The 12,394-nt window shown below is 39.5% G+C and overlaps 1 protein-coding gene across 1 annotated transcript; it reads left to right on the top strand.

Annotated features, from left to right (window-relative positions):
* The first annotated feature begins 3,441 nt into the window (after window positions 1-3,441).
* LOC135480717 (uncharacterized) lies at window positions 3,442-11,839 on the top strand. Its single transcript, XM_064760629.1, has 2 exons — window positions 3,442-3,667; window positions 10,247-11,839. Exon 2 carries the CDS (start codon window positions 10,308-10,310, stop codon window positions 10,926-10,928), a length of 621 nt encoding a protein of 206 aa, XP_064616699.1. The 5' UTR covers window positions 3,442-3,667; window positions 10,247-10,307; the 3' UTR covers window positions 10,929-11,839.
* The last annotated feature ends 555 nt before the right edge of the window (window positions 11,840-12,394 follow it).

Raw genomic sequence — 12,394 nt, 5'->3', positions numbered from 1 at the left:
TACGTCATTTTAAACGTGTACACTCCATATTAATTAGGTAATAATTGTAATATTGGGTGTTGTGTGACCTTTCCACCACAATTTCCGCTCTTATCTCAACAATATTCATGTTGTTTTAAACGTGTACCTTCTATGTTAATAAAAATGTTAATTAGGGGTCATTGGGCGTGGTATTATCTTTGACCTATTCTTAAGTGACGTTCAAACCTCAATTTCCGTTCTTAAGTTTGTGATTTATATTCAGAATACCACCATCTACAAATCCCCAGTGGTTTTCCTACTTGCACCTTTCATGTTAATTAAAATGGCAATTAGCCTGGGAGTCAAGTAGGTACATTTTAGGAGTTTTTCCCAAATTTGACCCAGTTAGAAGTAACATTCTTAAAAGTTTTGACATCCCAGTGGTGCCTCTTTACTTCCCCTTCATTTAGAGACCAATTTCAGCTTAATATATAATTTATTTAAGAGATATGGCAATTTTAATTAGTTCATAGCTTAATTAGTGACCTTTGACCTGTTCGTACGTGACCTATCCACCACAATTGTCATTCTTACTTTGGTGATTCTCAACCAGGCAACCACCCTCTACATTCCTGATTTGGTTCCATACTTGTACTTTTCATGTTAATTAAAACTTTACTGAGTGATAATTAACGTCGTTCTTATGTGATCTTTCCACCAGAAATTCCATTCTCACCTTGCAGATTTGGCTTAAGTGTGGTGCCCATAATCATTTGCCATAGATATAAAACTTGTACCGTTCATGTTAATTAGATTTAATTTGGGGGGGGGGGGGGGGGGTGGCGCCCCCTATCACACCCAACACCTCCGGAACGTAAGAATGGCTGTTCTGTGTACAGGCTGGGTAGTACTGCAACATCTTCACCTCAGCCTCTTCGGGAACGGTAGATCCAATCACAGAGTCACACCTAAGACTTTAAAAGAGGAATTTGTAACTTCCTCGCTTTGTGTTCAGCATGAAAGGGATAGTGCAACGACTGGTTAACCCGTATCAGTATAAGGGCTCGGTCGGGGCGGCTTACTTGCCTTCGGTAAGTCGTCTCAGTGAAGCAGCACCAGATAAAAGAGCGGTGGAAGTCCCTCCTGCGACAAGGAGGCACATTACATACACCTTAAGGATTCTTTCGTCGTCATATGACTGAAAAATTTTGGAGTACGACGTTAAACCCCAAGAACTCACTCACTCACTCTTCACCTCAAGCCTTTTGTACCTACAATGTTAATTAAACCTCGCCCAGGTCCCAGACTATATTGTGTTCTTTTAACAGTATTTTAGTGTGAGTAACTCTGCTTATGTATTCTAGTGGTACAAGGAAAAACAACATATATCTAACCCCATATTTACCACCTTTGGTTTTCAGTACACAGCTCATTACAGTTGGATCATCTGGAAATTCGCACCACTCCAAACTTCAGAACGCATGCGCACACGTTCACCGTATGCGCGGGAATGTGTGACGCAAACGAACTCTGTGAGATGTTCAACTTTAACCTTGACCCATATATTTAGCGACAAGAGTCGGTTAGACTCAGAGGTCAGTTCCCCCGGAAAGAAAATATTTGGTGTGAACTTTTTAAACTAAGAAAAAAGGAAAAAATCACCATGGACTGTGAAATTACTTGAGCAGTTTGCATGTATTTAGGCACAGTAGTTTAAGTAATTTTTTTATGAAGATTGGAACTTTTGGGGGTGATGGCACAAATTATAACAGATATTTTATCTAGGCAGCACACCGGAAGTGACGTAATGGGATTTGCGTCTCGTGTGAAAAAATGTTTGCTTAACGCACCTATGCCGATGTCTATATCATAGTCCTCACCAATCTACAAAAATTTAAATAGCTTCACCGCATTGGAAAATAAATTATGAATATTAACGCACAACCCAGCTGCTGAACGGTAACTTTGAGAGACTTCCGGGTTAAAAGTGCATGAATCAGATAAATGTCATTCCCTTAGGAAGATTGTCGATATATCGATGTAGAACGATGTGCCTTAAATGACTGAAAGGTAAAACGTTCGATGATATAGTACTAAAGTGACTTTAGTATAGTACTAAAAGTTTTTTAAAAATCCCTCTGGTCTGTGGACCTTAGTTATTAGTGCTACAACACACTTCTTGCTCCTCGTGTTGCCGCTCGTTACCGTGTTTCGCTCCTTAAATTTTCAAACGTGAAGAAATATTGTCAAATGTTGCCTGTGTACGAGTAGCCGATATTGTGGTTCATCTGACACCAGGATGGAAAACAAATGTTGTCCATATACGCTGGGCTTAAACGTCTTTGCTTTGTTCGCGGTAACGTGGACAGATACATACATGTGTACACTCCAAAAAATATTCTGTTACGTTTAACAGAAATTCTGTTGTCTGAGTGATGCTAGAATGAATAGTGTTATTCCAGCAGATTATTCTGTCAAATATAACACGCATATTCTATTAATTCAACATAATGTTATGTTAGAACAATATTGGATATGGCACAATAGTGTTATAATAACAGCATACATTTTGGCATCACTCAGGTAACAGGCTTTCTGTAAAAATGAATGGATTAATATTTCCAGTGAAGAGAGAACGATTGGTGCAGCCAAAAAGGAGACACGATAAGGGGCAGTCCTATAGCGGAGAAGCTTTAGTATCACTCCGAGACATTATACGATGCTGAAGTCTCGTTTGAAATCGGATTTCATTGGTTCAAGAACAATCGCTTGTTCAACTTGTGATCAAAATTCCAGTTGTGAAAGTATGTGCCACAGAGCAACCCACAATCTAAAACGTGACAACCACCAGTTATGCACGTACGTCCCCATTGTGCGGAATCCGAAAAGTAGGCATGAAAACAACTGTACGTTGTACAGAAGTTTAGCCAAATCTTGCTGTTCATGAAACATGGAAAGTCAACAATACAAAATAAAAAAAAGTTGAAAGGCAAAAGGGTGCACTGGTGTACACATAACGGTCGGAACTTGAAACATTCAGCCAATCGTATGGCATATCTTGGATATTCGGATAGACTGCCTTGTCATATAAGGAAATATACAGGAGAAATACCTGAAGCCAATATAAAAAACGCTTGGGATAAATGTCTGTCAAAGCGAGAAACATATTACAGTAATGATCAAGGCTATGGCATTGAACCAACTTGACATACCATGCAATAGACGCTCCACGCCTCAGTTACAGTATACCCTCGCGTTGGGCTGGTGTGTTAGTATATCTTACAACAATATAACTGACTATAAATGATGTGACAATGAGGGCGGGTTATCATATACCGCTAGACGCTTGGTCGAGCTTCCATTTGTATATATACATTTACACACGCTGTATGTACGGCTATAAGTAAACCAGGCGTAACAGTGCATTTTGCCAGTAGCTTTGTTTACACAGACATTCAGGTTTAGGTAAGGAGTCAAACTATAAAGAAGCGATTTATATCAGTCATAAACTCGACGTGGGTATATATAGGTAACAGAGCTATGGTGTTGCAGACCCACCCCATTAACCCGCGTCTGTATATCGTAACAAACTATACAAGTCCTATACCAACATATGCCCGGAAAACTACAGTTTGACCAATCTTCTCACAGCTGTACTTTGAGCCAAGGGAGGTACCATGGTATCTACAGATTTAAATCCAGACAGGTATGTCGAAATGAACACTAGTATCTTGTCTTTGGGTATTACATTGTAAACAGTGTATTTTCAGCGTAAATTTCGCTGCACTTTGGGCTAAAGTGCATATTTTAGTGGGTAAACAGCCCTCTTCTCGCTAGTGATATACACACAATATTGTATATATTATAAGATTTCTTTCATTGATTGTGGCTGATTTTAATACGGGAATGGCCGAACAACTTTGGAAGTTATACACAAGGTCATTTCACGACGCCTGTAAGATCTTGAATATTATATTCCTATTTACATGGTCATTTCATTTATGAAACGACTTTTGTACTTCACAAGAACATTTCATTTGTAGGACAGTGCGTTATAAAATTTTGGACGTTATGTACGAGATAATTTCACTTATTCGACGGTTGTAAGAGTTTGGACATTATGTGCGAGATCATTTCACTAATTCGACGGTTGTAAGAGTTTGGATATTATAGGCCTAGGCCTATATACAATATCATTTCATTTATGAGAAGACTGTTGGTAGATTTGACTTCACAAGGTTATTTCATTTATAGAACAGTGTTAGATTTGTTAGATTTTGAACGTTGTGTGTAAAGGTTATTCCACTTATAAGAAGGCTGTAAGATTTTGGACATCGTGTGCAAAGGCTATTCCACGTATACGAAAGCTGTAAGATTTTGGACATCGTGTGCAAAGGCTATTCCACTTATACGAAGGCTGTAAGATTTGGACATCGTGTGCAAAGGCTATTCCACTTATACGAATGCTGTAAGATTTTGGACATCGTGTGCAAAGGCTATTCCACTTATACGAAGGCTGTAAGATTTTGGACATCGTGTGCAAAGGCTATTCCACTTATACAAATAGATTGGACATCGTGTGCAAAGGCTATTCCACTTATACGAAGGCTGTAAGATTTTGGACATCGTGTGCAAAGTCTACTCCACGTATACGAAAGCTGTAAGATTTTGGGCAATATACATAAGGTCATTTCACTGGTTATTAAAAAAACGGGCAGAGCCTAGAAGAGACAAAGTCGGGATCTCTCCTGACTTAACAGAAAACTTCAGCTATATAACAAATTCAGCCATATACGAATATAACATAGACTCGAACTCTCCGTCTCATCCACAGATGAGAGTTAAACGTAAAAAGAGTATAACGCAAAGGTCAATATGGTCAAGCCTCTTATTTCACCGCAGTCCTAACAATCTAACATGAACATGAAGTCATAGTATAAATTCTGATACACCTGTTATTACATTTCACCGCATTCCTTGAATCAAAGAAGAATAGGACCTAAGCTCTTCTAATTTAATGAGAGCAGCTTAGTTTAATTTCTACAAGTAAAACGTCATTTTACCACACACGTTAATACTATGGCAGTAAGTAGATCCTAAATGTCTCTTCACGCATAACTTTACGCTAGATTAAATAGATCGCTCACATTAAAAATATAACATAACTAAGTGTCCAGGCTACAAGGGGAAGGACAGTGTGACTGATATACATACAGTTTATCTGTAGGGCAGATAGAGCTGACATATGTACATTTATTGCCACGGATTATGGCTGTAATCCAGAAAGGATTACCGTGTACAAACTGTGGTTGTCTCAAGTAGCCGAGTTACACAACCAGTGCTGACTTGGTTGTCATATAGCGGTGCTGCCTTGCCTGACACCTTGTGTATACTGGCAATACTGAGGTATCCTCACAACTAGTTATACTTATATTAAAATAACGCAATTTTGTGGGCACATACATAGGTTTATACCACTGAAGCCATATATATCAATCGTCTTAAGGCTTAAGTCTAACGTTCAGTGACAGCTACAATTTGATCAAAAATGATAAATGATTTGCTTTACGAGGTTTAAAATGTGTACACTGATTCTTTACTGCAGAGCAATATACCATCCACAATTCTAGTTCTTTCCTCTTCTGATTTTGGCTTTATAAGCGCTTGCCATTTCTGACTGATGTTGCTCGATAAATACAGACCTAGGGGCCGATTACACAAAGCCATTTCTGACTTAAGTCAAACTTTCAAGTACAATCTTAAAGTTTATTTTTGGGCTTAACGTCTTAAAATTTTTGTCCTCCTTATCGATATTATATTAAAACAAACATATCCAAATTTCAACTTCCAGTACCAAAAACCTAGCATCATAAAGAGAATTTTAATTTTGACTCGAGTCAGAAACAACTTTGTGGAATCGGCCTCTGAGTCGATCCAAGTACATACATGGCAGTGAACTTGTCAATGTATACAGGGAGGTTGTTGTTTTTCGTTTATTTAAACGGGCACGGCTCCTTGTTCATCTGAACATTAAAAGTTCCATGTAGCACAAATTACTGTGTCCACTTTGGTTTATATATAATTCAATGACAAAGTGTCCAAGTCTAGTTGTTACAGGCGGAAAAGTTATCAAATTACTTCATTTCCCGCTGAATTAAGCCATCCAGGTTTACAGGGTAGGACATGTAGTTTTAATGGTCTTTGGACCGATACTTCATGTTTACAATTTTTTCTTTTTAACATTTTTCAAGAAGGCAAAGGGCCTAAAAGGCTTACTCTTTTTGGCAGGATTCTGGAGGAAAAGGTTCCAGGTAAATCTCATTCCTGCCATATACCACCAGTTCCACTTGGATCTGTGCCGTCAACCAAGATGGACATTCCAGGTCATTATATATATATATATATATATATATATATATATATATATATATATATATATATATATATATATATATATATATATATATATATATATATATATATATATATAAATAGGAGGAAATCATGCAATGAGAAACAGTTAACAGTTTTCCATGATGTTGGAGAGACGCAGCGTATGTCCTAAGCACATGAGTGAAATCAGTATTCAAACAGTGTTCATGGCTTGTATAGACGTTGTCGATAATAATATATGCATCTCAGTTGTTCTTTGGTTGCAACTGTTCATATATCCATTATACCTATACACTGTTGATAAATGGTTTGATACATTCAAATAGATATAATTAATGAGAAATTCAGGCAACTCGAATAATATCCAAACATCCCATGAACGGTAACCCCTGTATGTAGTGGATCTGAAGAAGGCTTTGTTGCCTATGACGTCCATGTAGTAGTGACCAGTTTCATTGAATCTATGCGTCGAAACAGACATTCGTAATGCTGGCCACCGTTGTATAAGTGAAATATTCTTGAGTGCGGCGTAAAATACCAATCAATTAAATAAAATTAAATTAAATTATAACAGCCGTTAACCAATAAGAAGGTTCCAGAGCAATAACAGCAAGGCCAATTTCCAAAAAGTACGTAGAACACAAACCACTCAAGAACTAAGAAAGCATAGAAAGTACGAACATAACAGAGAATCATGCCAAGAGAAGCAGTCAACAATTTTCAATGATGTTGGAAGAGAGGAAGTTAAAACTTCCTCTTTTAAGGTCTTAGGTGTAACTCGACCCAAGATTGAGCGTGGACCTACCGCTCCCGAAGCGGACGCTCTACCAACTGTGCTATGGGGGTCGGTGCGACTGAGTGAAATCAGTATTCAAATATATGTATCTCAGCTGCGCTTTGCTTGCAACTGTTCATATATCCAACGTGGCGATCTAATTCAACAACTGTGCTATGGGGGTCGGTGCGACTGAGTGAAATCAGTATTCAAATATATGTATCTCAGCTGCGCTTTGCTTGCAACTGTTCATATATCCAACGTGGCGATCTAATTCAACAAATGCTACAAGGCGAGATAGGTGCACGCCATATGCAGAACCTTTGGGCATACATCTGTCCAGCTAAGGACACCGACACAATTAGTGATGAAATTTTATCTACTAAATCTTTATTCGGAATAGTAGAATGGAGGTGAGGTGTGGGGAGTGGGGGGGAGAGGAAAGAGAAATCCCAAGTTGATATATCCAAGTTGTGTATTTGAGCGACAAGTTCTTCAATGAGACGTTTGGAGTTTTTAGGGATCCAGATACAATTGAGGCCTGAATTTGTTGTAATTGCACAATACTCTTTCCAATATGACTCTACTTCTTGTAGTGCCTTCATTAAGAGACTGGGCACAAGTCTGGTGGTACAAGTTTGACCCCGCAATAATGCGGAGCTTTCTTTGGGGATTTATGCACTTTTGGAATCCAGTGAAGTTGTGGTATATCGGTCTGACCTGAAGATACGGATATACACCTCTGTTTGAGAAAGGACAGATTTTATTTTAAATAGTTCCTCCAGAGTATAGGTCGTTATGTTGTGACAGTTGTTGTGGTGATATTAAACTCCTGTACAAGAACCTGACAGTGACCATTTTTGCAGACAAATGTAATATTATTAGGAGTTTTGTCCGCAGGAACAATAACGTATTTTATCCTAAGTTAGTAAAGTACTTTAGCATGGTAGGTTCCTTTAGAAGAAGTTTGGCTGTCACATGAGCATTTGTGTTGGTATGGTGGATTGCGTACAGCTTTGTCTTTAATAGCTCAAGTCTAATGTCAAGGACTGAAGGTTCTACCGTCTTGCGTGTACACCATTTTTAGCAAAGTTTTCAAGTGCAGAGAGTTTTATTTCCCACCCCAACGCCACTCCCCTAAAAGTGTCAGTTCGGTCCGGGGGTACTAACTTACTTCAGAGGTCAAATGATGATATCAAATAATCGACGTTGCACCGTCTGTCTGCCGCCTTGTAACAAAGGACTGATATATCACATACAGGTGGGTCTTAGTGCGAAGCGTGTGCGCAGGTGTCCGACCATTCATGCCCGATCTGGTCGCTACCGACGAAATCAGCACAAATATATGGACCGTATGAAAACGGGACGTGTAAATATAGAACTCCCTTGTTGACATGAAAGGGTGTCAAACGCATTTGTTTAATTGCAGCATGTCTTTTAGCAGTTGGCTTGAGTCCGATAGCAGATTCCTCCCCACCGTTCGCTTAATTAACGTTAACGCGGATTTCCAGCCTGTGTGAGTCGGCGATTCGCTAATCCCTATATATAGGAGCTACCGGAAATAAACGTTGACAATTATCCAACCAATGACGAAAGCAGTTTGACCACATACAGAGTTGGTTGAAATACACGTTAACATTTTCACAAAGAACCGTTGACGACGAGTCTGTAAGTACCCGAGTTAACTGTAACTGTTAACTCTTTATATTTTGAGTGAGTGGGTGAGTGCTTGGAGTTTAACGTCGTACTCAACAATTTTTCAGTCATATGACGACGAAGGAATCATTATGGTGCATGTACGTGTAATGTGCCTCCTTGTAGCAGTTTAGACGACTGAGATGACTTACCGAAGGCAAGTAAGCCGCCCCGCCCGAGCCATTATACTGATACGGGTCAACCAGTCGTTACACTACCCCCTTCATGTTGAACGACAAGCGAGGAAGTTACAACTTTTTTTAAAGTCTTAGGTGTGACTCGATCAAGGATTGATCCTCGATCTACCGGTCCCGAAGCGGACGCTCTACCAACTGTGCTATCTGGGCCGGTTCTTTATATTTTGAGCATTGACGACGACAGTATACCGGTGAATGATAAGCAGACCATTTATTTATTTATTTATGACCTGTATAAGTGAAATATTCAAGTCCATGCTGGCATCCTCTCCGGCCGTAAGTGGGAAGGTCTTCAAGCAACCTGCTGATGGTCGCGGGTTTCCTCCGGGCTGTGCCCGGTTTCCACCCACCACAATGCTGGCCTCCGTCGTATAAGTGAAATATTCTTGACTACGGTAAAACACCAATCATATATATATATATATATATATATATATATATATATATATATATATATATATATATATATATATATATATATATATATATATATATATATATATATATATATATATATATATATATATATATTTATGACCTTCATGGCCTGGTCGTTAATCATGCTAGTGCAGCTCATGCTGGCATCTTCTCCGCACGTACGTGGAAAGGTTTGAACAACCTGCGCATAGTCCTGGGTTTCCCCCAGGCTGTCCGGTTTCCTCCCAACAAATCCTTGCCGACGTCATACAAGTGAAATATTTTTTACTAAAATCAAATTAATAAATAAATATTTAAGTCCTTAACGCCGTGTTGAGGATTTCGCTTATCTGACAGCTCTCATGTGCATGGGTAGAGTAAACCAGGTATATGACACCCCCACCCCCATCCACCCTTTTGAAATATCGAGAGGTGGCCTAGGGCACATGATATCATTGGCCAAGATCTCGACCGTCGCAGCCAACCACCAGATGTAACTGTCTGAATAAGCGATGGTCCTTTAAAGTATAGGAGCTTATTTTTAGTTTAAGGGATGCAGAATACTGAATCGATTCTCATTAGCTCGAGTGAGAGATAGGCAAGTCTAGGCTATGCCTAGCCTGAGCTGAATTTAACGTATTGCAGATTTATTTCAGCGTGACTTAAGGCTGCAGGCTTTAACCAAGGAAACCCCTTTGTCGATTCTGTATCCCTTCAATTAATGTGAACAAAATATTGGATTTTCTTAGTATACCTATACCGATTTTTCATCAATAGTTATTTTTGTCTCTCTTTTGTTTATTTACAGATATAGCAACTTAGGTAAAAGTAGAATGTCTCCGTAAAATTGACCACGTGATCAGAACAAGATGGACGAAAGGCGTCTGGTTTTGGTGAGACGACAGGCTGACAGGAACCGGAAATCCGTCTGTGTTCTTAACGACATTGAGCGATCCAAATACGACGCTTACCAACACACACTGCACAAGGAACGCGGGGAACTTTCGTTCAAGTTCTTCCAATCTATACAGCCAGTAAAGTTGTTGCTGGCCCGGCAACGCAGTTTAAAGAAGTGCCTGGAGATGCGCCAACAAGCCGCCAACTCCAAACACGCCACCTTAGAGATATTCGGGAGATACGGTGGTCTGTCATTGGACGATATGCGTCATGAAGTAGACGATTACATCTGCGACAATCATCCGCGACTGCTCCGTCTACGTCATGTGCAGAGGCTGTTATCAGGCGGGAAGAGAAACGGTGCACTGCTAGACAAAAATACCGCCAGCGAAAAGATTCACGATTTGTTTAACAAGTTCCATAATGAAAGAGAAGAACTTTTGGATGAATTGAGACGCAAGCGGCCGACAGCTCCTAGAAGGTTTCACATTGACTGGACCACACCACCTGTTGGACAGAATAGCTTGCCTCGCACGCTGACAGAAGCCAGGAACAAAACCCGCCTTTTGCCGCCTATTAAGACAGCTAAATAAAGGATAGCTGATGTGGAACCAAGGACATTGCCTCCGATTTTCGAGAGAACGTGGAGATAAATTTACTCAGAAGTGACCAGCTATATTAAATTAAGACGCATCCTGATAACGTATTAGGAATATTGTCAGAACGTTGCCATATAAGATGACAGTTCAATATGTTCACATACCCTATGTGTTTTTATGTTGTCACTTTTGTGTTTTATGATGGAAAAGAAAGGAATAGGACTATATACGGTATGACGTAGAAGTTGAGATATGTTGGAAAAGGTGATGCTAATGTACCATGGAGATACATAAATAGCTCTATAAATAGTTCTCTGCTGTGTTATAGGGTAAGGGTTTGGATTACTAACCAATAGAGGTTAAATCTTGGAAGGGGTTATTTTGAAACACAATCATCCACATACGATGTTACCGCAAGAAAGGCATAGTGGCGTGTACATGTACAGGCTATATTTGTATACAGCATATAGTATACGGTCCATTGTTCATTTACCTGTGATATATTACGAGCTATACGATTCCTGCAAATGACACAGTGTCAGTATGGCGTGAACAGATTAGGACGAATGGAACAATAGAAGATCAACTGAGTTTGATGCTTGTCAAACACGAGTCGACTAAGCACAGTGGCTGCGCACAGACTAGAGTATAAATATATCTATGTATGTGACTAAGAGTTGACTTGGTACTCAATGGTGTATGACGGGTCCATTTCTAACCGCGACCTTTGCGGACGGCGCTACTTCAACTAAACTGCGAAATTCTCACCCCTGCTGAAGACGAGGGTGCGGAACGCGCTCGACGCGCCTTCTGCAGAATCGCTTAGGCCGTGTAAAAATTCTTCAAATTAAAATACTGTATGCTGTATTACTTTCATACCACTTGCACATTTCAACTAAAGTCGATTGACAGTATACACGATTCCGTTTTGTTGAATTCTGCAGGTTTGTATATACGACAAATTGCATCGTGTCCATGGACTGTGATACGTAACACGCATGGTTTTTTGTTTTTGTTTCTTCATATGGAGTTTAACATAGCTTAACATATGAAAGTACATAAAACGTTCCCAGCTTTCCTCTTAAAAATGGCTTTAACCTACAGTTTTCCTCAGGCTCCAGCGGTGAGTCCGGAAATTAAGTGGTCCTAGCCTACGGTTAGAATACAACCCTGAGATAAAATGACAAGAGGCCGGATGTCATCCCTTATGTTTGAGTAGCCTTACTCCACATCCGCGCTAACGATATATACACGTTAGAAACTCAAATGGACATTCCTAAACTTCACTCTGAGGTTATGGACATAGACATCCACTTCACTTTTGAACAATTAACAGAACTATCAGTATGTAAATCAGCTGGGCTACACAGAGTAAGTGGTAAGCTTCTCAAAGTTGCTGCCCCTTGTATAGCTTACTCATATATTCAACTTGGTCGTGCAATCTGGAATTATTCCAAATG

This window comes from Liolophura sinensis, chromosome 13 (assembly GCF_032854445.1).
Source record: "Liolophura sinensis isolate JHLJ2023 chromosome 13, CUHK_Ljap_v2, whole genome shotgun sequence".
NCBI lineage: Eukaryota > Metazoa > Mollusca > Polyplacophora > Chitonida > Chitonidae > Liolophura > Liolophura sinensis.
Note: the sequence above shows the minus strand (reverse complement) of the source record. Positions and strands in the feature narration are given on the sequence as shown.